This window comes from Podospora pseudopauciseta (genome assembly GCF_035222475.1).
Source record: "Podospora pseudopauciseta strain CBS 411.78 chromosome 7 map unlocalized CBS411.78m_7, whole genome shotgun sequence".
NCBI classification, from domain to species: Eukaryota; Fungi; Ascomycota; class Sordariomycetes; order Sordariales; family Podosporaceae; genus Podospora; species Podospora pseudopauciseta.
The window spans coordinates 207,986-234,547 of NW_026946667.1; the positions used below are offsets into that span (position 1 = coordinate 207,986).

Below are 26,562 nucleotides of genomic sequence, written 5' to 3' on the forward strand. Positions count from 1 at the left end.
GAGAAGGCGCCCTTGAAAGCGCTTGCGGAGGGCGTAGAAGGGAGAAAGCTGGCGCAAAAGTGAGGAGTTGTTGTCTGAAGGTGCCCTTGGCGGGACCTTCGACAGAAGATTGAAAAGACGTTTGAAGCTGGGAGCCACGTTTGCTAATATGATTGTAAAGGATGTTTGTAGAGGAAGTCCGGCATCACACTCGAGCGGACGTGACTGTAAGAAAAAAAACCCTGTGAAAGGCTGACGGTAGGATAGGGGACCAGGAAAACTTGGAGAGCTGAGATCGTGGGGTGATGCGGGGAACTTTGCGACCAGCGAAAAGAAAAGGCGAGTAGAGCCCTTGGTGTCTATTGACTCGGGTCTAATTCTTGACAAAAGACCAGTCTCAACAAATGCCCAAACAATGCTGGGGTTTCCAAACAATGTCCAGACGTGGTAAAAGCTGGAGTGTTGCCCGACTTTGGAGCTCAATTGCTGCGAATTACGTCACTGAGCTAGGCGACCACTCAACTGTGAGCTACTTGGGGCACGAGCCACACACACAGCGCCCGCTGACGTGAACAATGAACGGGAACTCTCTCGCAGTCCTGAAAAATGGCCAAATGTTGTATTACACTGCTGCTAACGGGATATCACTGTGACTTCTACCTCCTCTTGAACGACTTCTTGCCAGCCGGCCCCTTCGTCTTGGGCTTCTTCACCTTGGAAAGGTTCAGGACCGCCCCCTTTCCAGCTCTCTCTTCCTTGCCCTTCTTCCATGTCCTGCCTTCCTTCATTTCTTGCTTGGCATCGAGCTTCTTCTTATCCTTGTTGCTCAGCTTGCCTTGGCTCTTCTTCTTGAGCTGTTCCCTTATGCCGTTGAGCTCTTCGCGGCCCGCAAGTTTGGCGGCTCTCTTGTCATCCTGGGTCTCGAACCATGTACGCTTGGGTCGCGAGGCGATCTCCTCTTCGTACTTGATCATGTTCTCACCCTTCTTGACCTGCATCTCCACTTGTTGAAGTTGCTTCTCCTCCTTCTCTTCCTGCATGATCTCCTTGATCTCGCCCTCCATCTCGTCAATCTGATCTTGCCACTTGTCGGCATCATTTGCCTCGATGATTCTGCTGGTAATCTTTGCGCCCTGAGCCTTGCCGGCCCTTACAGCCGCCTTGACAACCTTGCGGTCGGGCTCGGCTGCCAGCGTGAGGGCAACACCGCTACGGCCCGCACGGGCAGTACGACCGATACGATGGATGTAGATTTCCAAGTTTTGAGGGGCCTCGTAGTTGATGACAGTGTCAACACCCTTGATATCCAAACCACGAGAGGCCAAATCTGTAGCTAAAAGGAAATTGACCTTGCCGTCTCTGAATGCTTCAACACTAGCGATACGCTGCGATCTATCAGTATCATGATGTTAGTCAAGACCAAGAAGAGAACATACCTGTGCTTGGTTCATGCTGCCGTGAAGCTCTGCGCAGCTCATGCCTAAAAGACCAAAGATGATGCGAGTCTCGTGCGCAATCTTCTTTTGCCTGAAGAAAATAATGACGCGCTCTGTGTAAAGGGTCTTGCAAATGTGTACCAGGTATCCCATACGCTTCTTCTCACGGCCCGGTCGCAACCGCACAAACTCTTGTCTGAGGTTGCTGGCAGTCTTCTTTTGAGAATCAACCTGGATGCGGACAGGCTTGTTGAGACCGGCACGAATGAGCCTGTCAACGGACGATGTCATGGTGGCCGAGAAGAGCATTGTTTGCCTCGACTTGGGGAGGGTGGTGAGAATTTCGTTCAGTTCATCCGCGAACCCGTCTTCGAGCATTCTGTCGGCCTCATCAAGCACCAGAATCTCGACAGTCTCAACAGCAAAGCTGGCAGAGTTACGCATATGATCAATGAAACGACCAGGGGTGGCGATGACCACATCAGGTCTCAGGCGCAGCTCCTGTTCTTGAACCTTCAAACTAAGACCACCAACAGCCAGACAGAACTTGATGTCTGTGTGCGATGCCAGCTTGACACCGACAGCGTGGCACTGAATGGCCAATTCACGCGTTGGCGCCAAAATGACGACTCTGGTTGTCGCAACCTTCTTTGACCGGTAGAGGAGACGCTCGAGAATGGGTACGAGGAAGGCACCCGTTTTACCGGAACCAGTCACGGCACCACCGACAACATCCTTGCCCATGAGCGCGATTGGTATTGTCTTGGACTGAATTGGCGTGGGCTTTGTGAATCCGACCGAGTTCAGACCCTTGAGAATAGGACGGGAAAGCGACATCTCGAGGAAGGAACTGTGGACGCCCTTTTCTTGCTTGACGTCGCCCTCATCGGCAAAGAACTCTTTCCTCTTAGCAGCCTCCTCGGCATCTTCTTCATCGTCTTCGGATTCGGAGTCTTTCTCGTCGTCGGGGTGATTGATGGGTGTCGCGACCGAGTCATTGTCCGAAGTAGCATCGTCGTCGTCGTCGGCCTCGCCATCCTTCTCCTCGTCCTCATCCTCAGAATCGGAACCGTCTTTTGGCTCCTCCTCTTCCTCCTCCTCGACATCAGACCCCACGCCCATACCAAAGCCATCCTCCGCCAACACCTCATCATCATCGTCGTCAAGGTCCACTTCCGCCATCTCCTCATCCTCCTCTTCCACTTCCTCCTCCTCCTCCTCCTTCTTCTTTCCAGCCTTGGCCTCCTTCTTCGCCCTCCTCCTCTCAATGATAGCATCCAAATCAACCATAACCTTATTCTCGCCCCCCTTGAGCATATTCTTCTTCGCATCGTCAAAACCCCACGCGCCGTCGAATTCTTCCCCAAAGTCGTTCACACCTTCGAGCGCAAACTCAAAGTCGGAATCCATAGCGCCATCATCCCAAACAGCCTCCTTGTCGTCATTCTCCTCCTCTTCTTCCTCATCCTCCCCCTCCTGTCGTTGTTGCTTCTTCCCCTTCTTGCCCTTTTTCTCCTTCTTCACAGTCTTGGTCTTCTTTTTTGGCCGAGCGGAGGCGGCGGCAACCTCGACGTCCTCCTCCTCGTTTGGGATTTCCTCATTGTCGGAGATGGTGAGGATGAAGTCGTCGTCGACGGTTTTTCTCTTCTTTTGGACGGGCGCCATTTTGGGGGTGTGAGATTGGATTTTTTTTGCCCGGTTTTGGCTTGGTCGGAACAGTGTTTGGAGATGCTGCGAAAGACTTGTTACTGCAAGGTCAATTGCTGGTGGGGCCGAGTTGTTCAAAAATTTGGGACAGGGAACTTTTTCTGCCGGGCGGTGGGGCGATAAGATGGTTGGGTGTGGGTGATAAGACCTATACCTGGAATTTGCTACCAATTGCTTTCCAAATTGCAAACGGGGCAATGAAAAAGAAAAAAACTCTTTTTGAATGCACTGAGTCTTCTTATTCAGGAACCGCAAACTGAATGCGACAAGTTGTGAGCTCGTTTTGGAAAAGGTTCCTCACCTCGAATTCAAAGATCAGTCTCCACTGTAGCTCGCCGCTCAGACCCGCTAAAAACGCAAGGCTGGGCGTCCCCATAGCAGCTCGCCCTACCCGGCGCGCACGCGCATCATTGTTCACTGACAGCGTCCAGCCTCTCTCTCAACTCATTCCAGAGATCGTCACCCAACTTAACTTTCGAGTACACCCACCACAAACAACGTCGCGCAACCAAGCTTTTCCCCTTTCCCACTGTCCAAATCAATCAACATCAACTCCCACCACTCTCTCAACTCTCCACCCGTCTTTTAACCCACCTATTTACCGCTCGACCACACCACTTCCCATTTGGCCAAGATGGCACCCGTAACCTCCGACCTCCCCCAAGTCCAAGGTGACCCCCCTTTCCCTTTCCCTTTCCCTTCCCTTCCCCCCTCCCGTCCCATTTACTAACCCCCCTTTCTCTTACAGACTCCGTATCAACAACCCTAACCCTCCTCTTCCAAACCCTAACCAACATCTCCCTCTACGACTCCGCCGGCCGCCCCTCCGCCCCGGTCCTAGCATCCGACCTTACAGCCCTAGACGACTCCCTCCTCAAAGTCTCCCGCCTAGCCAACGCCCTCCCCCCCTCCGCCGTGCCCGGCATACCCCTCCCCCTCATGGAATACGTCGAAAACGGGCGAAACCCCGACATCTACACCAGAGAATTCGTCGAGCTGGTCAGGAGATTGAACCATCTCACCAGAGGCAAGATGCACGCCTTTCGAGATTTCAGGGATGTCCTCGCGAGAGAGATGGCGGCGGCTATGCCTGAGGTGAAGGAGGATGCGATGAGGGTGGTGGAGGAGACGGGAGGGAAGGGGCCGGTTTTGTTGGGAGATGAGGAGGGGAAGACGGAGGGGAGGTGATGCGAAGGGATGAGATGGGAATGGCCCAAGGAGTAGCGGTTGTCGAGTGGGGGGGGGGGGGAGATGCTCAGAATATTGGGTGATATTTTTTGGCGTTTGGGAAACAGGGCAAAGATACCAGCGCATATGCAGGCGCAACTTTTAGAGACTGGGATGATTTGGTTTTCGGCGCATTTGGCAGATTTGATATGTTTAGGGACAGTCACTCGCATAAGAGGGCAGAGACAAACAATCAAGAACAATTATTTAACTTTGTACATCATATATCAAGTATAATCCTGGCTGCCTCTTCCCTCTCCATCTAGCCCTTTTTGATCCCCTCCCAAAACCAGGATATCACCCGCTTGCTTGCTCAATCTAAACACCAGCAAAGGCAAGACCCTCCTACATCTAATGCTGATACAAACACCGAACCCGCCAACTCAGCAGAATGCCTGGCATGGAAGACGAAACAGAAAACCGAGTCGAACCACCAGCGACCCCTCTAAATTATTCCACAATAGAACGGAACAAACAACTAACAGAATGTATAAAAGCAAAGCTCTTTCTTCCCTCCCAATAAAATAATTACGTTTTACCCTTCCTCCACTCCATTAATTCTCCGCCACCGCCTTCAACGCCACATTCAAAGGCACAATCTTCAAGCTCCTCGCTCTCCTCAACCCGCCACCCTTGTTACTTCCCGAGCTGCTGCTTCTTTGCGGCTCACCAGCTGACTGTTGTTGTTGCTGTTGCTGTGAGGGCACCACCGTCCTGGTGGGACTGGCGCTGTCTCTCCACTTTCTGAACACGGCTTTCAAGTCTCTTGGGATACCCTCCAACACGACGGTGGCAACAGGGACAAACGGTCTGTCCTCCATGCCGGCGGCAAGTATGGCGTATTCTTGAGCAAAGTCCAGCGCGATGTGGAAGGCGGCGTATTGTGACTGCGACTTGCCTCCGACGATGATGTAGATTTCGAAAAAGGCGTCGAGGACGTAGATCTTGGATGGCGATAGGTCTGTTTGGCTAAAGGGTGACAGTTCCTCGATCTGGAGCTATGTTAGCATGGTAATCCAGCGATTCAAACCAAAGCATAATCATACCTGTGTGCTGCTGGAGGCATCGGCATTGGCAACAAACAGCCTGTTGCTGTATCTGCCATAATTCGTCTTCAGCCTCCAGTGATCCGCCGAGATAGGCCGCGTGTTGGTGGTGGCCCCTGCCCCAAAGAGAGCCCAGAATCTCGGAGTCTCATAGCCCTCGTCGACCTCGGCCAGATCGCCCGACAACGCAAACTCCATACCCACCAATCTCGCACAACCCAACTCCTCCATGTCACTGCCTTTGCCCTTCCAGAGAGTACACTTGCCTTCATGGGTGATCAGATAAGGAAAGCCAGAACACAGACTCAGAGGCGAGAAATCAACCTCATCGAACGCAACCTGGCCGTGGTACCGCCTGCCACAGAGCATGTGCGGCGCAAGCGAGTCGTATTTGTTGCTTGATCCACGTCGAACAATGATAATGCCGCCGAGAGCCTGCAGAAATTCGGAGCTCTCCTTGCCCTGTGTTAATTTGATGAGCTTGCCGCCAAAGGAGCGAGCTTCCCTCGCCGCAAAGAGGTACGTATCCTCCACGACAGGCGAGGGAACCTCGTCGCCAGCCCAAAAATAAATTTCATTCACGTTTCTCCCAGTGCTGTCAATGAAAGAGTGGGGGCAAATGTACATCTCACGCTCGAACAAGACCCGTTCGTGATGTGGCGGCACAGGTATCTTTTTGCCCTCTGGGGTCAGTTGGAAAAGCTGAGCCAGCTGAGTGCGAACGGGCGCGGTCGATACCGGCCGCTTTACGAGAATCTCGGCCGCGTCGGTAGTGTACTTTCGCCGAGGACGCTCTGAGCCAAAGAAATCGGTAAGCATAGACGAAACATCCGAAGCATGCTTCGTAGGAGACCGGAAAGAAGGGGATTGTACAAGAGGTGGGGGGGACGCGACCGTCCGAGGAGGCGTAGATGTGACCGCGGGAGGCTCGGGAAGAGGCCTAGCGCCCTTGGGGGGCACTCTAGGTGGTCTCTCGAATTCTTTGGTGTCTTTTCGAGGTGGCTTTGGGGCCACGTCCGACTGTGTCAAGCCCAAGCCGACTCCGCCACCAAGCACTGGGGGGGTGCTCTTGATGGGCGCTGATGGCTCGAGCTGGGGCCTTTCGCTCAACAACTGCTTTCCGGCCGAGGGACTAGCCAGGCCCGAGAAGCGGTCCTTGGACGGTGAGGACGACCGCAAAGCGAGAGGCTCGGGTTGCGGGCTTGCAACGGCGGTGAAGCTCTCTTTGGCAGGTGAAGCGGGTCGTGACTTCACAGGCTCGGGCAAGATAGTGGCCTGGTCTTGCTGATCCATAAACTTGGAGATCCTCTTCATATCGAGCTTCTTTGGGCTTGACGGTGCGGGTGTAGCGTCCTCCTCAGCGGCACCCAAGGCCTGGTTCTTGGCCGCAAGGGCAACTACCTGGTCAAACACCTTGGTTGGAGAACGGGAGCGGGTTCTGACAGGAGTAGACACAGCTGCTGGTTCTTCGGCAGCTTGCTGACCCTTAGCAGCAAGGGCTGCAAGCGCTGCAGCCTGTTCATGAACTTTGGTGGTGGATCGAGGGCGGTTTCTGATGGGAGCAGAGGCCGGTGGAGCCTCATCCTCGGCAGGCTTTGATGCTTGTTGACTCAATGCCGCGAGTGCTGCCACCTGTTCATGCACCTTGGTCGGCGACCGGGCTCTGGTTTTAACAGAAGGAGATCCAATCAGAGAGATGGGTTGGCCGGTAGGCTCAGCTTCCACTTTCGAAGCCCGGCTGGAGGAATCAACGAGTGCAATGACCTCTGCAACAGACTTTCGCCTCTGCAGAATGAACGACTTACGCCGTTCCGCAACCGACTCACTGTCTGTCTTGGAGCCAGAAAACCTGTCCGGCTTCGGGGATGTCACTTGCTTCTCGGTCTTCGAGGCTGCGGTGTCGTTCTCGGCCGTCGCAGAGCTAGCGAATCTGGAAGGCTTGGGAGAAGTGATTGGCTTGGCCGGGGGCGGAGCGGTGGCAGCTTCCTTGTTCAAGTCGGCAGACGATTGCTTCTCCACAGGTTGCTCAACGGCCTTTGCAATACTGGACGGGGCCTTCCTCTTAGGACCACGGGCTCTACCCTTTGTCATATGAGTCAGCTGAGGCCCAGGCTTTGTGGGTTCTTCTGTTGCCGCAGCTTCTCCGGAGTCAGGGCTAGCAGACGCCTCTGGACTCTTGGCTGGGCCCGAAGCTCCTAGCGGACCTCTTGCTATGAGGCCTGCCAAAGCAGGATTGAATCTCTCTGCTAACCCTCCAACACTGCCCCCACTTCGGCCACTAAGCCTCCCGGGCAGTGTCGTTTGTTTTGTAGCCGTTGTTGGCTCAGCTTCTGGAGAAAATTTCGAGGTTGTTGATGAGGAGATTTCTGGTTTGGGGGAGAAATAGCTGGTGCGATTTGAGCTGGCAAGCCCAGGGGATGCCTGAGGTAATTCCGGAGGGGAAGGCTTGGAGAAAGTACCAGTTCGGTTGAGCTCCAACTTTTTGACCAGGCCCTCGGGAAGTGACTTTTCGGATGCAGAGCTAAGTTCTCTTGTGACACCCCGCCCTTCTTCTTGTGCCTTTTTGAAATCCTCTTTTTTCTTTAGGATAGCGTCTTTGAACTCGTCCACACGCTCCGTCTTTTTGGGTCCGCCAGTGATGCTCAAGCCTCTCTTGCCTCTTACAATGTTGTCCTTGAGTTCATCTGGAGCCACGTAATTCTGTGTCTTGGTCCTGCGCAGGCTTCCAAACACAGTCTTGAGCTCATCTACAGCTTCTGATGACTTGTTAGCATCGAAGGCCGAAGAGCGGTGCTTGAGATTGGCGCGGAAATCATTTTTCGACGCTACCTCAGGCTTAATCTTGGCTGGTAGGCTGGGGGCAGTAGTCTCAAAGGCCTCGTTTGTTGGTGATGGTTTTCTGAGGTTGTTACGGAAATCGCTGACCGGCGCTTTATCGCTCGTCGCAACTGCAGGAACAGCCGGGAACGAGCTCAGCGCGGATGGTTTCAGACTGGCTCCCATGGGAGTGGACCTCATAAGTCCGTCGGTCTTCACTTCAGCCTTCTTCAAGAAGGATGGGCTTCGTAGCGGCTCCGCGCTCGCGCTGATCACTTTTTGCGCCTTGGCCTTGTTCAACTCTAGCATCCAGGCAGGCTGGTTTGGTGCAGGGGTTGGGGCAGGCTTCGCTTTGGGGGACTCTGGTTTGTTGAGAGCAGCCTCAAGCCAGCTCGAGCTTTTGGTGGGACTCCATCTCCGGGGATCCATTGTCTTTGAAGGGCTTGTTGGAGGGGTAGTTTTTTCAGATTCCTCCTGTTGCTCAGCCTTTGGCTGTTTTGGGGTCTTCGCTCCGGCCGGGATGTCCTCCTCTTGCTGTAGTTCCTTCTCTTCCTTTTGGTCTTCCTGTTGAGTCTCCGTCTTCTCTGCCTCCTCTTTTCCATAGCTCGAAGTAGGTCTTGAAAGGGGGGTCGACGATCCCTCTCTGAACAGCATGCTAGTAGGACGAGGGCTGGCCCTAGGAGACACCACGGAGTCGGCACGTTGCAAGCCCCCTGGAGAATTTACACTCCACCGCTTGACGCTATCGGAACGCTTCATCATGGCACTTTGCACAAATCCACCCATTCCTTTGGTGGGAGACCCGGTTCTTGCCGGGGATGTCCGCCCAGGTGATGCGATAGAGTGACGATTAGATGTTGGGGTGTCAGGTTCTCCGAATGCATCGCTAATTGGGGGCTCGAGACGCTGGGCGCTTGTGATAGGGAGGGGCGATCCGAGCTGCATGGGCAGAGTCTGAGACTCAGGTCGAGGGCTATCCCTTGGGGAGTCCGTTGCGGAGGGACGAGACATGCCGGGAAGCTGGGTGCGTGCAGATGAAGTGACATCAACCGTGTCTTCGTCCTCGACCTGAGTCTTCCTGAATGCTCCCGAGCCGCGGCCAGGGTCGGCCGTCTGCCGAAACCAGGAGGGGTCCTTGCCAGCCAGGGACTGCGCAATCTGGTCTCGAGAGAGGGTTTCCTCGGCCGGAGGTGCCGGTTCGGAGAGGTTGGGCGAGTTTCGAGCGGCGTTCTCAGCAGCCACCATTGATAATGGTCTCATCTTGATCCGATCGGAGGTTTGTGACCTAGGCCTTCTTTGCCACGAAAGGGGAGATCGGGCAGAAGCGACACCGACAGATGGCGAAGTTACAGAGACACTCGTTCGCTTGATATCGGAGTCGAGGGGGAACTCGTTTTCTTTTGTTGGTGAGCTCGATAAGTCGGTTACGCTATCCGTAGGCTCATCCAATGATGATACACCCCGCGGCAGTGGGCTTCCCGAACGCTCGAATGCAGGAGATGGCAAGCTTGTGCCATCGGCAAGCGACGGTAGACCAATTCGATGCGAGGTAGGTGATGGTGTGTTGGCTGGGGAAGACTTTTGTGGTGAAATCGATCTTGCGCGTTCTGTGAAAGCAAAACAAACAAAACAGTTAGTTTAGCTCCCTAGCATGTGTGTACAACCTCAACTTCGGAGCCGGCGGGTGGATTTTGGCGACGTCACAGTGCGCCGAGGGTCAAGAGGTTGGAAATTCCACAGCAGCACGACAACGGCGGTCCTAGCTGGCTGTTTCTTCCCGTGGGCTGAGCAAGTTCGGACGGTGGAGGGGGGTGGTCGGTGGTCGGCGGGATGGCGATGTGCGTGTGGGAAGTCAAATCAGAACAACGGATTGGCTGCGTACCTGCACGTCGGGCCTGTCGCTCTCTCTTCTCCTGCAGGATCCTCTCCTCGAGTTCTCGCGAGCGTGCCTCGTCCTCTTCTTCGCGTCGCTCCTTCAACAACTCGACTGACCGCAAAAAGTCGGAAACCTCGTCAGACATGGCGTCGTCCTGTCTGCATGACACGCACACGGGGGAAATTAGATTAAAGATGTAAACAATAGGGAGAGCGCTTCGGCGCGGCTCTGTGCTGTCGGGGCCCGGGGCAGTATCACCAAATCCACGACGGGCTGGTGTTCGCACTTCAAGAGCTTCAAGGAATAGGTAGGCACAAGCAAGAAGAGAGCATGTAGGGTCCTGGAGGGGCACTTTTGATGGTCTCAAACAGGAACCAGACCGGCAGCACGGGACAACACTTTGGACGCATGGAGGCTTGGGACGGGAACCTGGCATCGGCCCTGTGGCTCCACTGCAGCACTCTCCGCCTGCTGATAGGCTGCCCGGAACTTGTCTCAAAGCCCCCTGCGCAGCTCTCCCGGAGGCGCTCTGACCACATCAACGGCAGTGTCAACGAGGATGCTACCTCGACATAAAAGCCATTGTTTCAAAAACATACTTCCGTACCACATTCTACGTGCTGTGGGATCCTGTGCCTGTGATCCTTTTGCTGGTGGTCTGTTGGCTTCATCAGAGTCGTAGTAGCCTGCTGACAGTGGACATCGCTCATGTTGTTGGCTGGCTGAAAAAGAGCTTTTTTAGAAGTAGGCCCACCCAGCTGACTGGTTTATTTACTCAGATTGCCTGGGCAACTCTCTCCTGGCCTAAAAAAACACTCACCACCATGGAGGCTCTTCCTTGACCCTAATTTCAGCTGCAATGACGTTTGGCTCTCCACCTCTCCGCTGGGTTACAATGGCGGGGTGCATCACGGCCCCTCCAGAAATCCTGGAACAAGTACCGACATGGAATGAAACAAGGTCGGTAGAATAAATGTTGATTGTTGGATTTTTGAACCGTGTTCTTACCGAAAATCAAGATCTATGATGTGTGGGGAGTTTAGTAAAGAAACAACCGGGCTTTGGCGTCGTCCACAACCCAAGCCAGACCTTCTTTCAGGTTTTGTCCCGTGACAGCGCTACATCTCAGAATATTCCACTGATGTGTTCGAATCTCATCAAGGTTCAGTCCCTGTAGTTGACCATAAGTTAGTCTGGACACTGGATAACACCAGTGGGATGGGAAGACGTGGCATTGCCGCATACATCTTTAAGCTCCTCTGCCGTCATGCACCCTTCAACATCTGTCTTATTTGCAAACACAAGCAGACTTGCCCCTGAAAGTCGCTTTTCAACTTATGTCAGCAGCTAGCTGTCGATACAGATCTCGAATCACCTACCTCTTCCTGAAGAAGCCCATGCAATTCCTCTCTGCAGTCGGCAATGCGCAGTCGATCTGTGGCATCAACCACCCAAATCAAGGCGTCAGTCTTTTCGAAATAGTTGCGCCAGTACGAACGAAGAGTCTTTTGACCGCCGACATCCCCTGCTACAGTTAGCTGATGGTTGTTTGGGCGTGTGGTTAGGTAGGGCCACTCACAAATATTTAACTTGTATCTTGACAGGAGTTACTCAGTCAGTATGTATTAGCGCTTGAAGATGATCATAACCTACCCTTCGTAGTCAATCGTCTTGATGATGAAGCCAAGGGTGGGGCTGACGGTGTTGATATCCTCGCCCATGATCTTTTTGACAATGGTGGTTTTGCCCGCATTGTCAAGACCACTACCATTTCTCAGTGGACTGGACAGGCTGATGAAACAATGGACGGCCTCACTCACAGCATCAAAATGCGCAGCTCCTTGTCCTTCAACCTTGCCTTCCTCAAAATGGACAGCATGGCAGTTGGCCTGTGGGTTGCCTAACAACAGTTGCTAATTGCGGGGTTCAAGGCTTTGGCGGAACTGAGCCAGATCAACAAAGAAAACCTCAAGAAAAAAAGGGACAGTGTTTTTTAGAGGGAGAGTATGTCATTTGTCACAAATTGGGGATTTGTTGATTCTTTGGAGATTGCTGATGCCTATTTTCGCAGCTTTGTGGCCCATTGTTTGGAGGGTTTGCGCACGTGACCACCCTTGGGACGACCACTTCAAGGCAGTGAGACAATTATGCAAAGGTGTGGGTGCTAGTTTGAATGCAATGTCTTCGAGGCTCGGCCTTGAAGATAATCGACACGTACTGAGCTTCTAACCACACAACAAGGTGATATTGCTCCTCAAAAGAGAAATGGCTCTTTCCTCCTGTTTGACTGTCATTTGTTTGCTCCGAGCCCCCATTGGTTGTGATTCCAGGTTTGGCACTGTCAGAGTCGGTACGGTTTTCTCTTTGACGGGCGTACCCGCAGAGAGCAATATTCATCATCCAACCGCTCCTTCCTCAGGTCAGAATTAACATCAGACTTTTTTGTCAGGTGAGGGGCTGCTCTGCCGGCAACAGATTACTAAAGCCTCTAAGGTAAACCTTCAGCCTTCTCTTCCTACCTCACCCGTCCCTCTTCTTCTCTCGCACTGCAGAAATTCTCAACTGCCTGGTGCCAGCTGCTTTGCCTAGTCGCAACCTTTCGCCAGAGTTATTCCCACCTTACGAAGTCGCCTGGCTCATAGTTGCCGAACTCATCACCTTTTTCTCCTCCGTGAGTCACACAGGTGACTCCCATCTTGTCACTAGATATCTACTTCACTCCTGTTCGGTTGCGACTATTCGCCTCAGGTATCTCTTCCCATTGCTTACTGGTTTCTCGTTCTGACTTCTACTCTTTGTTGTCCGCTCGACAGCATGTACAAGCAAGTGGGGCCCCAGATACACAACCTAGACTCGATCGAGTCGACCGCCAACTTCATGGCTGCCGCAGCCAGATTCAACCCTCGCCATGGAATCAAGAGACTTGGTCAGCAGGAGGAGTCCAACTCTCTTGATCGTATCCTTGCCGATCAGCGAGCCCCTACCGACAGGACAGGGCTTGGATATGCCCCAGAGCCGGTTGCTTCCCAGGAGAATCCCTCCGGTATTGTCTCGAGTATTCCGTACAGAGACAAGGATGGGTGGCACGTTCCCCCGATTACACGAGAGGCCCTCGAGGAGTCGGCTAGAATTGCGATGGCCCCTCCCCAGTCACAGTCTCATGCCGACGATTGGGGTGATGGTTGCGGCCCGGCTGCCCCCAATAATTGGGACGACAGTTGGGGCTCGACTCCTGCTCTGAAGTCTGGTTGGGACGAGGATTGGGGTTCGGCTCCCGCTGTGAAGATTGAGAATTCGACATCTGCCGCCAATGTTCAGAAGAGCGGGTCACGCGTGATCCCAAAGCCTGGACCGGGCACTGGTAGCTATGGGTTCCCTTTAGCAGCTCCAAGTGGTTGGTATGACGCACCGGGCCCATCAACTTCGAGAGGAAACTGGGGCACAACTGTCGATTCACCTTACGATCCAAAAGTAAATCAGTCGAGACGCTATATAGCCCCTCATCTCCGTCAGAAATTCGTGTCTGCGGCCACCCAGCCTGGCCAGCCTGGGCCAACAGGTGCTGCTTCAACTTCGAGGCAGAATCCATCGACTGCCCAAGTCGAGAAAGCGAGCCTTCCTGTATCTACTAGTACAGCCCAACCCATGCCTCTCGCTCACACCCCTGCCAAACGCCCGTCGAGTGAGTGCTTGGCGATTCTCCCACTCAAGGCTGAGAACATCTCTCCAGATCTTGTAAGTACACGCCTTCTCCACATCAGGGTACGCCCTATGTCTAACCTGGATCCCGCGCAGACTACATATAGGATCCCCCGTCCCGACATGAACTTTCATGGCTCTGAGAATAGCCCTCCCGCCTCGGTGAGCACCATTGATATCAGCGATACGGGCGTCCAAGAACTTCCGGGCACCCGTGACGTTCGCAACTGCATTGCCTTGGAGAGGGATGTTTTTGTGGACAGGCAAGGTAAATTTTACCAGACCAATTGGGCGAAGGCATTTCACCATCGTGACAATGATGACGAGTACTTCGACACCGAGCATTATCTCACGCCTTTCGTCACTACTTGGGTCCAGGGTGTTCCAGACGACGTGAGGCCTCGATTTCTTCGTGATGAGGTACCTGACCATTGGAAGTCCGATGTCGACACCAACACCGGCTTACTTGTGGAGCCTGTTCACTTCCCTGACACAATTATAGGCGAGAATTCCGCGCTGACGGGGGAAGAGGACTGGCGACGACGTAACTGGTCCAGCAATCTCCTGATTCACCGCAGATTTGCTGAGCAACACAAGTACAAAAAGAAGAAGGGCCTCAAGGCTCAAGAACGTCAGTTGGCCTACAAGCCGGGGAAAGTGGAAGAGTACGTCAAGCCTGAGCCCCAGCCGGAGGATGAAGCGACTGCAATGACTCCTCACGATCGGGGTGTTCCCAAGATTCCGGCCTTCCTACGCCCCGCCGAAGTGGTTGATATGAGAGCAGTCAGCCAAATCTATGAGGCTGAAATGAGGAGTGGCTTTCAGGTTGTTGACTCGGAACCCCCTACGGCTGAAGATTGGGAAACGGTCTTGCGGACCTCCCGTGAGTTCTCAATGCCTTTCATCGTCGCCGTCTACGGCAGCGCTCGTGGTTTGCGTTTGAAGGAGGGTAACCTTCAGTGGTCCGACGAACCCCAAGTCCCTTACAATGAGCAGGATGCCGCAAGGCAAGGATTTGTCAAGGGTCAAATCCTTGGGTTTGCCTATGCCAGCGTTTGGCAGCCAGGCATCGCTGGCAGTGGACAAGGCACAAGCCGGTATACGGCCAGACTCCATGTCTGGGTTGATCCCAAGCATCGTCGGAATAAATTGGGATTCTGTCTCCTCGACAAGCTGCTGGCTTTCATGTCGCCCCCGCACATTCCTCGCACGGGAATCGATTTTATCGACATCCACAACAATCCGATTTACCACAAGTTGCAAGATGACGATTTGAAGGGAACCCCCATGGAGGAGCTGAAGAAAGAGGAGGCCAGACGGAACAGGCCCAGGAAGTATTACAACGTCCAAATCAGCTACAAGTTCAAGCACAGGCCCCGCTGGCAACTGAACAACCCGACACGACACCCAGCTCTCAAGGATTATGTCAAGGACTTGGACTGGGTGAAGAAGTTGTTGGAAGAGAAGCTTCCATTCATCAAGCTGGTCACATTTGAGGCTGTCCATCAGTCATCGAAGCTGAGGGAGCCGAAGGAAGAAGATGGCAACAAGAAAGTCTTCTGGCTGGATGAGTTTGTGTGGGAGTATTACTGCACCTCAGGCCTGCCTGATTCTGATGATGGCTTCTAGTTCTCGAGAGTGGCTGATCTGGGCTGGCGGAGAGCAAGGGGTCCTTGTCAACGGGGAGGGGAGGGGAGGAGTCTGCCTTGAGGCAGAAGGTTTTTACGGTTGAAAGTAGTAATTTATGCATTACTGACATATTGGTAATATTTGCGGCCATCTTCCAAGATGGAATTACCAGCGTGGGAAGATAATTACTGTGGATGTGTAGGTTTAGTGTGTCATGGTCGAAAGGAGGGCGAAAGGGTCTATACAGACATAATCATTGTGACATTAGTTTGGTAGTCGGTGGGCAAAGGAAAAGAGAAACAACCAGCGGTTGTTGTATTATAGCGGCGAGAATTTTGCTGGTGCTTGCTTGTTCTTCCATTTTTTTGACATATTGATACTGCCTAAGATTTTGAGATTCTTTCTGTTCGCTCTAGACTATGCTTCATGCTACAATGGAAATTGTAATGATGCTGCATAGACTCAGGTCCCTGATTGTTGTGGAAGGGTTTGTTTACATCTCTACCCCTTTTCGCTGACTATCAAGAATTCTTTTGTTGCGTATTCACACTCCGGTTCCGTGCCAATCCTTGCCATCTTTTACGTCTTTTTGTTTTGATATTGATGCTCTTTATAGCTAGGATTGTGAAAACGGCGTTTGCCTATATCTTATCACGCCCTCATATACACCTTATCATAGCTCATATCATATACCCCCCCCCCTCCTTTTCTTCCACAGTTTCCCCATTGAACCCCGGCTACCGGTCGCGCAGAAGCAGCCGTCAGTTTTGAGTTTTCGGTCCAAAACCCTTTCTTCAGCTTTGGCCCGTGGTGAGGTGTGCGATTATTCGGTGGTGGTTATACGTAATGGGTAGGTGGTGTAGAGTGGTGTGGTTGTGGTGGTGTAGATATCAGCCAACCCACAACCCTTTTGCTTCCCGCCTAGGTTCGCTACGTAACCGAGCTCCCGAGGGATGCATGCATGCTTAAGAGAAAAGAGCTCAATGTATAAAAGACCCAAAGTGGGAAGTTTATTTCACCCTTTTCGCTTGTTCCAATTGTCTGGTTCTGGCTCTTGTATGCAGGCCTCGCTCGATTTGGACAATTTCATGTCTGCGATGTATGGCGCGGCCGGCGAATGCAACATTGAAGGAATTGGAATTGGAGGTACCAGAGAGCTGTCAACCAAGGGTAAAATATATGATTTTACCCGGAAGCCCAATCGAGATTTTTGACGGTAGCTCTTTTGCCTTTTTGGGCGGGGACTGGAGGGGAGAGATGGAAGGGAGGAGAAGAGATCTGAAACATGTCATGGTCTCGTTTCCAGAGACTGGGGACTGGTGGGTTGAGGAGACGTTGGGGTTTGGTTGCTGTACATATATCCAATGGGGTATAGAAGTGGTAAAAGAGGTGTTGAAGAGTAGAAAGACAATTGCAACTTAAGCGCAATCGTGAGTAGGCACCTACCGTTGATTGATAACCAGACGCCCGAGTTTCTCCAGTAGATATTTCAGCTGCGAGAAAGAAGGCACGGGACGGGATGAAACGAAGTGGCGTGGAGAGGTGGTAATCACCTCTACCAGACTTTCCAATTGTCTTCACAGAAGACAGACACTTCCAAAAATTCAGAAAAGTAACGCGAGAGATAACGTGAGAAAGCAAGTGAGAGAAACCAATACCACCTCTGCTTTGCCGACCTGCTGTCAAAAAGTCTAGACTTCAAAGATCTCAGACTTGACACTTGCCGAACTATGAATCAGTCCCCGTCTCCATTTCTCCCCCGCATCATACTGGAGAAGTAAAGTAATCATGAACTTGACACTCATATTTCCCAGTTGGTAACACATCTGGCCAAAAATTCCACAAGCCGTCCCGGACGGAACAAGATCCGGGGATCGAATCGTGTCAAATCTCTCCTCGAGCGAGCCGTTGGCGAGTGTGTGCTGGCCGTTGGTTGCTGTCGTACATACATACATACATACATACCATGACCCCCCATAAGCCACAGAACAAGAACTCCGCATCTGCGTTGTATTTCTGCTGCGTGTTGTTCGGGCTTCTGCTGAGAGTCCATGGTTCTGCAAGCTGTGCCGTCTCGTTGCGTTTTTTGGAATCCCTTGGAAGTGGGGGAGAGTACGGGTGGTAATCAATTCCTGCAGGCGAATCAGGCAGTGAGTCGGTGGGTAAGTTTCAAAAACGGAGGGATATGGAGATTGAAGGCTAGGTTTGTGGCAGCTCCCAACACACTTGGTGGTGGTGATGCCGATGATGGTGTTGAACGTTGCCGATAGTAGCGATCAGACCGACGATTGGCGAACCTGAGACGTCTCGTTACTAAACATCCCATCTTACTTACCCCCTCATCATGATCCAATCCCTCAATTACCGAATCGATGAGATGGAGAACTATCCGAAGAGTTGTGACCACACAAGCAAAGTCATGTCATGAAAGCGTCAGCCTGTTCCGGGTGCCACTTACCACACTTCTCACCACACCACTGCACTCCCGCCACCACTTTCTCTCGTACCTGCATATTGGTGAGATTCTCCAGCCGGGAGAATTTCCCCGAGTATCTCAACCTCTTATACGCGAGCTATAGCGAAAATGTTGCAACTCCATGATAGATGTCGGGTAGGCAGGCTGTTGATCGGCACTTGCCACAGCCAACACCACCAAACAGAACAATGCCGGACCACGTCCGTCCCGCTACTGCCGCGTCAGCCAGCCCTGCCTTTCTTTTTTCTCCGCCAGGAGGATGGTTGTATGCTGACAGGAGGAAGTCATCACTGGAACCTCCCGTGAAAAGCTACGCAACCACATACAGCCCCTGAAGACAGCATCCGAAGAACCTCATCCCCTGTTTTCCTTTGTCAACAAGAACATCACGTTATCACCTTCAGCCGCTCCTCCTGCTCCGCCAGACCTGCAAAGCCAACGAAGGCTCTTCGCATGAATTGCAGATCCGCCCACTTCCATGGATGTCAAAGAAGTAAGTCCGAGCAGTGCTTACAATCCTTCAACTTACACCCTTACCTTGGCTGTTTACCCACTTGTGATTTATCCCGTACATACACATATGTACGTTACCTTCCTACGGAGCACGCTCACTCATACGAGTTTGACCCAGCTGTCCATCCAGACAGACAGATAACTATCCACTTCCTATCCAGTCAGATCACCACGTATCACCTCCCAATAACTCCCGTCCATCCAATTGGCCCGGAGTCGTCTATAAATGCCCTGTCGTCCCCAGTCCCAATGGCCGGTCAGCATCATAGCAACTCGCACTACCGCGTAGACTACAACACAGAAAAGCGAAGAAGCAACACAAAGACAGAAAAAAAATACCCCCTTTCGGCTGCTGATACCACCCAACCCTCAAGATGTTTGGTCGTCCTTTTTCCCCCTCTAGATCCCGCCTTTTCAGTCTTGGCTAGGTAGATGGTAACCCTTGTCCGCCCTATCGCTTGTGTGGGTTGTTGGTATCTGATCGCCGGCAGACGGAAACCGAGCAGCAAGCCAACGACAAGAAAGTGTTGTTTCTTTGCTTTTTCTTCTTCTTCTGCTGTTGCTGTCATCAGTCTTCAAGGGTCCTCCTTCCTGCCGTTTGGCACAGACTTTCTTGTCTCTCCTTCTGCCGTAAGCCCGCATAATAAACAGTCTTGGATCTTCTTGGTAAACACAAGCTGTCGGTTACAACTGGCGTCAACCCTCTTCTTCGTTCCTGCGCCGGCCGGGGCGGAGACAAAAAAAGTGAACTAGCTTTCCCTTGTCTAGCGATTGAGAACCTTGCTGGGTTACTGGCCCAATGGGGTCAGAACCCAGCAGAATCCAGGGTCCTGGTTGGACACTGCTGCTGTTCTGAAAAGGGTGGGGGGGGGGTTTCTCCTCTCCTCTCTCTCTCCACCACAAATGGAAAAAGCAGAAACGAATCGAAGCCAACAAGCTGCATGACTTGGCTCGTCCATTCGGGTGGATTTTACTGCCATTTTCTTCTTTTTTTGGAGCAAAAATATCGCGAGAGAGAGGAGACCTATCTCTCCCACGTTCCCTACCCCTCGTGTAACTCGACCTGGCTAGTAGGGCGGTGCCGGCGTCGTTTGTGGAACAAGACACCACGAGGGAAGCCAACAAAGACGCCAGCGAAGACCGCTCCGAGTCACCCTTCAACCACCCCATTGTCAGGGCTGTCCCTGTTTTGTTTGCCGATAGCACCTGTCAAGGGGTGTTTCATGCGGGCTACACAAAAAAAAAAGAAGGGCTGGCCCGGACCGCTGGGCTCAGCAAAGTGCCGCTGCTGGTGAGACCATTCCCACCAGGTTGTAGAGTAGCGTATAAGGGGGCTGAACTGCATGTCAAACTTTCTGGCGGTATGTTTCGTCTGAATGCCCTAGGCTCCTCTTTTTGAACAAGGTTTGCTGTTGCTTTCGCACCGACAAGAACAGACTCCTCTGTGATGAGACGGGACAGCCCCATCAAGACCTTTTGCGCTGCTCCTCAGTCACACCGCATCTCTTGTTATCAATGAATGCTGTGCCCTGCCGTTTTGAGTCCCGTGAGCAACAAGCAAGGCAAGGCAAGCAAATCACCACGACGCACTTGGGGCCCCAGACCAGGTCAAGTCAAGCCCCCGCTAAAAAGAAACGTTCCAAGCGCAGCAGTTGGCAGCAAGCAAAACCATCCAGGGTCGATCCTGCTGAGGTAATTCTTTTCTGCTATGCGGGAGCTTTGAGCTCTTTGGTGGAGTCCTCTGTGTATCCCTACCGGAAGCGCTGCCGGGGGGGAGTTACTACCGGAAAGCTTGGGCTGGAGATGTCACTCTGAACCCCGCTTCGAGCCGAAGTCCTCTGGTTGTTGTTGGAGAGAGTACCTAGAAACAGACCACATCCTGCGGTCAACAAAGAAAGCCTTCAAAAAAAGAAAAAAAAAGAAAAAAAGATAGAGAAAAAGATAGCAAAGGATCCACCGGCCAAGACAAGGAACAGTCTTCCATCATGCAAAAAAAAAACGTCGGGCTTGTCTCTCTCCCAGCGCGCTGCAGAACCAGACTCTGGGGACGCTTCCATCTCGCGTGGTGGTGGCCGCAGAGTTGGCCGGCCGTCAAAGCTTCCCCCTCTCCCACCTCTCCCACCCCCAGCCGTCGAGTTCAAGCCCCGAAAAACCAAGACACGGAACTGTGGGGTGGCCTTCCCCTCGGACCCTGTCCTTGCAAACACCTGGTGTGCCCCAAACGCTTCGGCAGAAGTTGCAAAAGGAGAGAAAACCGAGAAAGACGTACAGAAAAAGGAAGAGGATTTCGTGGGATTCGTGGTTTGACAGCGGAACCGTTCAACTGGTTGATGAATGGAGCTCTCCGCTCCGTAGCGTACCGACGTTGTTAAGAATCAGGAACTATGTGCAGCAAAGAGTTAAAAAAAATTGTTAGCACCTTACCAATCAGGAAGTTGGAAGAGGTTGCAGTAGTCTGCAGCTAAGCTTCTCCGGCCCCTGTGCATCATTGTCTCCAACAACTGCTTTGCGATCTGCTTCTTCTTGATGAACCTCCGAGGCATTTGAAAAACCCCATCCTCGGTTTACATGTGGTTCGACTGTTTTGCATCTGTCGTTGTTGAAGAGACAAGGAGAGCAGTTTCACACCATCATCGCCCTTCCATCCGTTGACAAAACGGTCGGCGGCGGGGACAGTCGGCCAGAGATCGGAGTGTTTCCCTTGCTCTGCCGTTGAGCGCCGCCTGGTGCCGCCTTGGCCATTTGACAACCTCACTTGTCCCTGCTCCTTGGAAAGTCAGACGCGTGGACAGGGGACTCCACTGCGGTCCACCGAGCTGACCGCTCAAAGGTTCGCGACAAGTTGCTAGCGATATGGAGATGTCACCATGTCATCCACCAGCCTCGAAAGCCAGATCTGACGATGAAAGAGACAACGGCCCTTTTGGATCTCGCGATTCTAGTCCACCCGGACAGGGCTGTGATATTGGTTCGCCAATGAATTCCCCTGCCCGGGCCTGCGAGTAAACCGTCGCATTCTCCATCGCAGCTGCCACCTCGTCTCCTCGTGAGTCTTGATAGGTTGCAAGTATTCACACACCTCATCCTCGATTGCCGTGAGGTTGTGGGGTTTTCCCTACTCTTGTGTGCCGGACGAACTGTGGGCACGAAACAGCCAGTCAAGCCAGCAAAGTCCCTGTTTCGGTCTCAGACACTGACAGCCCCGATGTCTCGCTGTTTCCACCCCATTTGTAAATAGTTGGGTCTGCATCTTCTTGGTGCCTCCAAGTGTAACACTATTAAGTTTGGTGAAGCGAATTGGCCAATCGCAACTTGGACGTCAAATAGGAACTGCAAAGCTTCCATGGCATATATCACGATATTCGAGTTGTGCCACGGTATGTCGTGAATAAACTCGCCGAGGTTGTTGTCCCAAGCAAGATTGGAGCTGCATGTACATACGAGCAAAGCTTCACGTTTTCCACTTTGACGAACCGAGTCATTATTCATTGGCCATGGGATAGGCATGAACTTGAAGTGGAGTGGGTAGTTTGTCCCGTTTCGAAACGGAAGTCGTCATCGTGTTTCTTGCTCGCTGCTGTCGATGATGGTGTTGCGTTCTTTGGTTCGGGCCCATGCACTTCCAAAGAGCCCAGGCTTAGTCGAATTCCTGATGGTGGGTTAATATGCCATTCCGCCTCAGCTGGCAGCAACCGCAACCCCCCATTGTGCCTGTTGTCTTGACCGGTTATTGTATCGTGCAGTGTCTGCGACCTTTCTCAAGCAAATATATGGGCAAGCTCGCCAACCAAGTCTCAGCACAGCTCGACTTCAACTCCAATATGCATGACGTATCGCAGATCATGTCCAAAACTGGTGATTTAGCCTCGTGTTTGAAGTTTGGAACTTCTTCACTCCCCATCAGGCCCATATCAGGAGAACCTCGGGTCAGCAAGCCTTGGCCAGCCGTCAACTGAAGATCAGAAGTCGAACGAGAGCGAAACCGCCCTTATCATGCTGGCCATGGCTGGGCCCGAGGTCTTTTCTGCAGGTACGGCCGCAAACAAGGACACGCAGATGGGGGGGGGTTCTGCAGGGGCCACCCCGCCAGCTTTCCCGCCCCTGGACCACCGCCAGCCTTCCCCGTTGGAGAAATCATGCCCCGGCTTGACGTTAGTGTGCAGAAAGGAAGCCCGACCTGCTGGGTTTAGCCCCTTTTGATCATGGTTCGTGGCATGCAGGGGCTGCGGCTGACACGGTTGATTTCCCGCGATCCAACCAGAATCAAGCCTCAAACGCGGGTGGGTGCAGCGACTTGGGCTTCCAGAACAGGGACGCAATTCGGTCATCGGTGTGTTGTGACGAAGAAGCAGTGAGCCACCACCACAGATAGTGATATCAGTTGCGCTCCACGGGTACATGATTGATAATGTCTGTTTCTCGCCGTTCTGCCAAGTTCCCCGACGACACGATGCATATGTGTGACATGCTGCTGTGCGAGATAATATGTTCGGTCTCCGTGGACAAAGGTCTTCTGCAACAGAAGTCCGGCGCGGCTGTTCCGTGCCCTTGGTAACGCACGGCTGGTAGCCAACCCAACGCTGTTGTGATCTAGATAGTTTGTTGTGGCTTGCGTCTTGGAACTTCCCAACGTCCAGCTCCCGAATCCCTTCCGTGAAGGACATCCGGTGCACAGAGGAATGAGAATTTTAGCTGTCTTTCCGGCCGAGAACGGCACCGTCTCAAACATGTTCTGTTTTTCCCGGATTCGTGCCCATCCATCAGCCCGTCAGCGGCACCTTCCCGGTCTGTTGGTCGACTGAAAGGCGGTTGGTTATCGACCTGAAATAGCCTGATGACGAGCATATGCTGTCAAAGATATGCGATGATATGTGCCTATACCACGGGCCGATTTGAGTCGCTTTCCCGGATCAGTGGCCAGACAGGCCCCAAAAACCAGCGTTGGCACTGGCCATCGACAATAACTTTGTACAAGTGATGGTTGGATCTTCAAAAGTAGGTGGACGATAGGATAGAAATCCAACCCCGCCGTTTCTAATCCCAGCTTACCGGGACTGGCAGTGGTCCCTGGGAACGACTGTTTTTGCACGCCATTGGCGATGGGCCTTGCGACTCGATGGTAGGTTTTTATTGGCCAATGGTTAGCTGTCAGGGAATCCATTGGCAACAAAAGTTCGTTCGGCGGAATTCGTAGAATCGCGTTCCGTTTTGAATGGATGGCCTATGACAGTGCCTCCCGGGACTCCCGTTGTGTCGTACAGCACGAGCTCCTACTGGTGGTAGCTATCAGTATGCTGTGGCCTTCCCACGGCACGGTGGCAGACTTGTTGCTGTGCTTCTTTCGAAACTAGTACTTTTGTCTTCCAAGAGCAGAACAAAACTTCCCGATGCATCGAATTCCAGGGGAAGTGCCTCCTGTCAGCTTGTTAGCCAAATGACCACGGACAACAGCATCGATAGCGTGGGGATAGCGTGGAGATGTGCCTCACGGTCCACACCAACACCCCAAATTCTTTCAGCCGTTCAAAGCAGAGCAACAAAACGGCGGTTGGCGGGTCTAGAAGAAAATAACGGGTTCCGGAGCGCTGGATCCTCTCATTACGGTCTACCCCGTAGCGGTTCCATCCAGAAACCCAAAGAACAATAAAACGGTCGACGGTTGAGTTAGTGTCGGAAAGCACTTCCGCCTTGTTTCGCTTTTAGCCGGACTTTTGCTTAGTCTGCAACACCTTCTCGAGAATTGTTGCTTGATCATTGGGTTGTCGGCCGTGTTTTCGAATTGATTGAGCAGCCATCAGATGCCTTGGATGACGAGTCGAGAGTTTGAAGCAATCATTCTCTACCCGTAAGGTAGCAGATAGATAGTGGTGCGAAATAGATGTGGAGAGTGGGGGTTAGGTGAACTAAAGTTTCCAACTTGACAGGAACAGGAAGGCACTGGGCCTGTCTCCCCATAGTGAACCCTGGAGCCACAGGGCTGTTCGACCTGCCCAAAGCAGGACTCAAACCAACACCAAGAAGCAACCCGGACATTACCTTGCAAGGAATTCATGCATCACCCAGTGGGCCGGCTCCTTCAAAGTCGATCCGCGGCGCAAGCCAACAACGAAACGCCGATCCGAATATTGCAGAGCGAGCACAGTTCGACATGTGTTTGTCAGACCACTGCCATACCTGCTGCTAGAGTAGGCCCTGCTATGGGAACTGGCGATAGCATCACAGTGAAGACGGGACGGGAGTCATGATTGACCAAGCCAGACAGACGATGGACCCCTTCCCCGGAGCTAGAAAAGCCGCTCGTGATCGGGCCGCTGGGTCGATCAGCCGTCTTACCTAGAGTTCCTCGGGAAATCACATTCCTCAAATTCTTCAACCCCGCTCGTCAACACAAGCCAAGGTCTACTATACACCATGGCTTTCGGCCTCATCGCACCTCCTCCAACAGACATGTGAGCTATCGCGGCTTTTGTCTGTTTCAAACATCAACGAGCAGCACATGATGTCGCCGTTGCGACCGCAATGAACATGCGGCAGTCCAAGACTTGCCGGCATACATCTGCTGCACATGCTCGACAGCTCTGGCGAATCAGTTTCACGAGGGCTAAATTTATCGTTACCCTCCCCCGGACCCAGCACGGAAGCTTGCCTACAGAAACAACACGTACGACACGCTCGAGGTTGTATTGTGCCGAGTCTTTAGCATGAGACAAGTCGTCTGAAAGCCGCGTGGAATATCTTTCACACAATCACTGTGAACATACACACCTCTCTGTCCCCTCCCTCCCGTCCAGGCAAACAATGGTCATTCAGATACATCCAGATATCCACCCTCACACCACCGCCGGGCAGTAAGCACCGTATCGTAGGAGCTGAACAACCCTTCCGTGGTCTTTCTGGACCGCTCTCGCTTCTTTTCGCTTCCGTATATTCAGCATGTCGTCGACCCAGGGACGGCCCATGTGAGCCGTACGCCGACGGCAGTACTGTCAGTTTTATATTGAGCCGTACTGCAACCTTAGCGCATGCTCCTGCTTCTCCTTGCTCCTGTCAGCTGTCACTCAGCATCGCACCCGGGTCCCCAAATACAGGGCCATGCTCTCGAGTTGTCGTTGCTTGATGAATTACATCTAAAAGCTTCGGCCGTTTCCTGATCAGTCGCCCGTTGTCTGAGCAGTCCCGTCCGCCTGCCCAGAGCCCATGCCTCGGCTTATCCCGATGTCTGAGACAACGGAAGGCCACGCTGAAGAGTGCGGGGCCGAAGAAACACACGTCTGGTTTCCAAGTTTCTTCATGGATGAGGCGTATCTGGAGATGACGATGATCGTCAGTGGATAGGAAGCCAGAGAGGCTAACAATCGCCTACGCCGTCGCCGTGATCCTCACCGTTTTGTGGCACAGTCCATGCAACAAACCACCAGCGTTTTCCCAGCAGGTTCTCGGTCCCTAACGGTGGGCACTAGCAGACACACACCGTCAGGTCGGCGGGGTGCAGCTATCGACACCCTTCACCCTCCACCACCCCTCCCCTGAAAGCTCCAGAATCTTTTGTTGACAGGGAGCCCCCTGGAAAGCGGGACGACGAAGCCACGGCACCCTCGCCATTGGCGCCGCTGGCTCCCAGCAACGCAAGATCCCAAGTGCATTGCGAGGAGCTGCCAGGATGGGAAATCACTCTTGGGTCCCGTCTCTGGAGAATTAATATATGGGGACCCCGGAGCTGTCCATCCCCCACAATTGAGTGGTTTCCGGCTCTCTCTCTCTAAAAATAATACGTCTCCAACTTCCCGACTGCTTTCCCCAGGCGTCGACGTCGACGACTTGTCACTCCTTTCCCGTCACATCGCATTGCATCGTTGTTGGTTTTGCAAACAGCCCTGGACGCGTTCCCCCTTCGTCGACGTCTCGCATCACGACTTCGCCACCACCCACTACCATCTCACCATCAAAGCATAACGCATAAACACCCAGTCACAGGTCTCCACTCGCTCGCCCATCACCCGTCCATCACCACGGCATATCAACCATCCAGACGAAACTACCAAACAGAGGATCAGGGAGATCGAGAAAGCGCAGAGTCCAGCTGACAGACGTCAGTTGACAAGAAAAGTACAGCCGTTGAACCAGAAACCAACAGGAATACCAACACCACCGCCCACC

The 26,562-nt window shown here is 52.8% G+C and overlaps 5 protein-coding genes across 5 annotated transcripts; 2 read left to right on the forward strand and 3 right to left on the reverse strand.

Moving 5' to 3' along the window:
- Positions 1-635: 635 nt before the first annotated feature.
- On the reverse strand, positions 636-3,756 carry DRS1 (nucleolar DEAD-box protein required for synthesis of 60S ribosomal subunit; the record flags this gene model as incomplete). The annotated part of the gene is made up of 2 exons (XM_062915287.1): positions 1,416-3,756; positions 636-1,364 (listed from the first exon to the last, which is right to left on the reverse strand). Exons 1-2 carry the CDS (start codon positions 3,078-3,080, stop codon positions 636-638), a joined length of 2,394 nt encoding a protein of 797 aa, XP_062761352.1. The 5' UTR covers positions 3,081-3,756.
- On the forward strand, positions 2,133-4,593 carry NUT2 (RNA polymerase II mediator complex subunit). Its single transcript, XM_062915286.1, has 2 exons — positions 2,133-3,793; positions 3,871-4,593. Exons 1-2 carry the CDS (start codon positions 3,757-3,759, stop codon positions 4,308-4,310), a joined length of 477 nt encoding a protein of 158 aa, XP_062761353.1. The 5' UTR covers positions 2,133-3,756; the 3' UTR covers positions 4,311-4,593.
- On the reverse strand, positions 4,544-10,671 carry QC763_702710 (uncharacterized protein). Its single transcript, XM_062915285.1, has 3 exons — positions 10,095-10,671; positions 5,396-9,819; positions 4,544-5,341 (listed from the first exon to the last, which is right to left on the reverse strand). Exons 1-3 carry the CDS (start codon positions 10,522-10,524, stop codon positions 4,904-4,906), a joined length of 5,292 nt encoding a protein of 1,763 aa, XP_062761354.1. The 5' UTR covers positions 10,525-10,671; the 3' UTR covers positions 4,544-4,903.
- Positions 10,672-11,049: 378 nt separating this feature from the next.
- On the reverse strand, positions 11,050-12,153 carry ARL2 (ADP-ribosylation factor-like protein 2). The gene is made up of 6 exons (XM_062915284.1): positions 11,909-12,153; positions 11,742-11,852; positions 11,668-11,684; positions 11,468-11,613; positions 11,334-11,414; positions 11,050-11,259 (listed from the first exon to the last, which is right to left on the reverse strand). The coding sequence occupies exons 1-6, from the start codon at positions 11,965-11,967 to the stop codon at positions 11,128-11,130; spliced, it is 546 nt and encodes a 181-aa protein (XP_062761355.1). The 5' UTR covers positions 11,968-12,153; the 3' UTR covers positions 11,050-11,127.
- On the forward strand, positions 12,133-15,740 carry QC763_702690 (uncharacterized protein). Its single transcript, XM_062915283.1, has 4 exons — positions 12,133-12,507; positions 12,582-12,836; positions 12,902-13,823; positions 13,884-15,740. Exons 3-4 carry the CDS (start codon positions 12,903-12,905, stop codon positions 15,414-15,416), a joined length of 2,454 nt encoding a protein of 817 aa, XP_062761356.1. The 5' UTR covers positions 12,133-12,507; positions 12,582-12,836; position 12,902; the 3' UTR covers positions 15,417-15,740.
- The last annotated feature ends 10,822 nt before the right edge of the window (positions 15,741-26,562 follow it).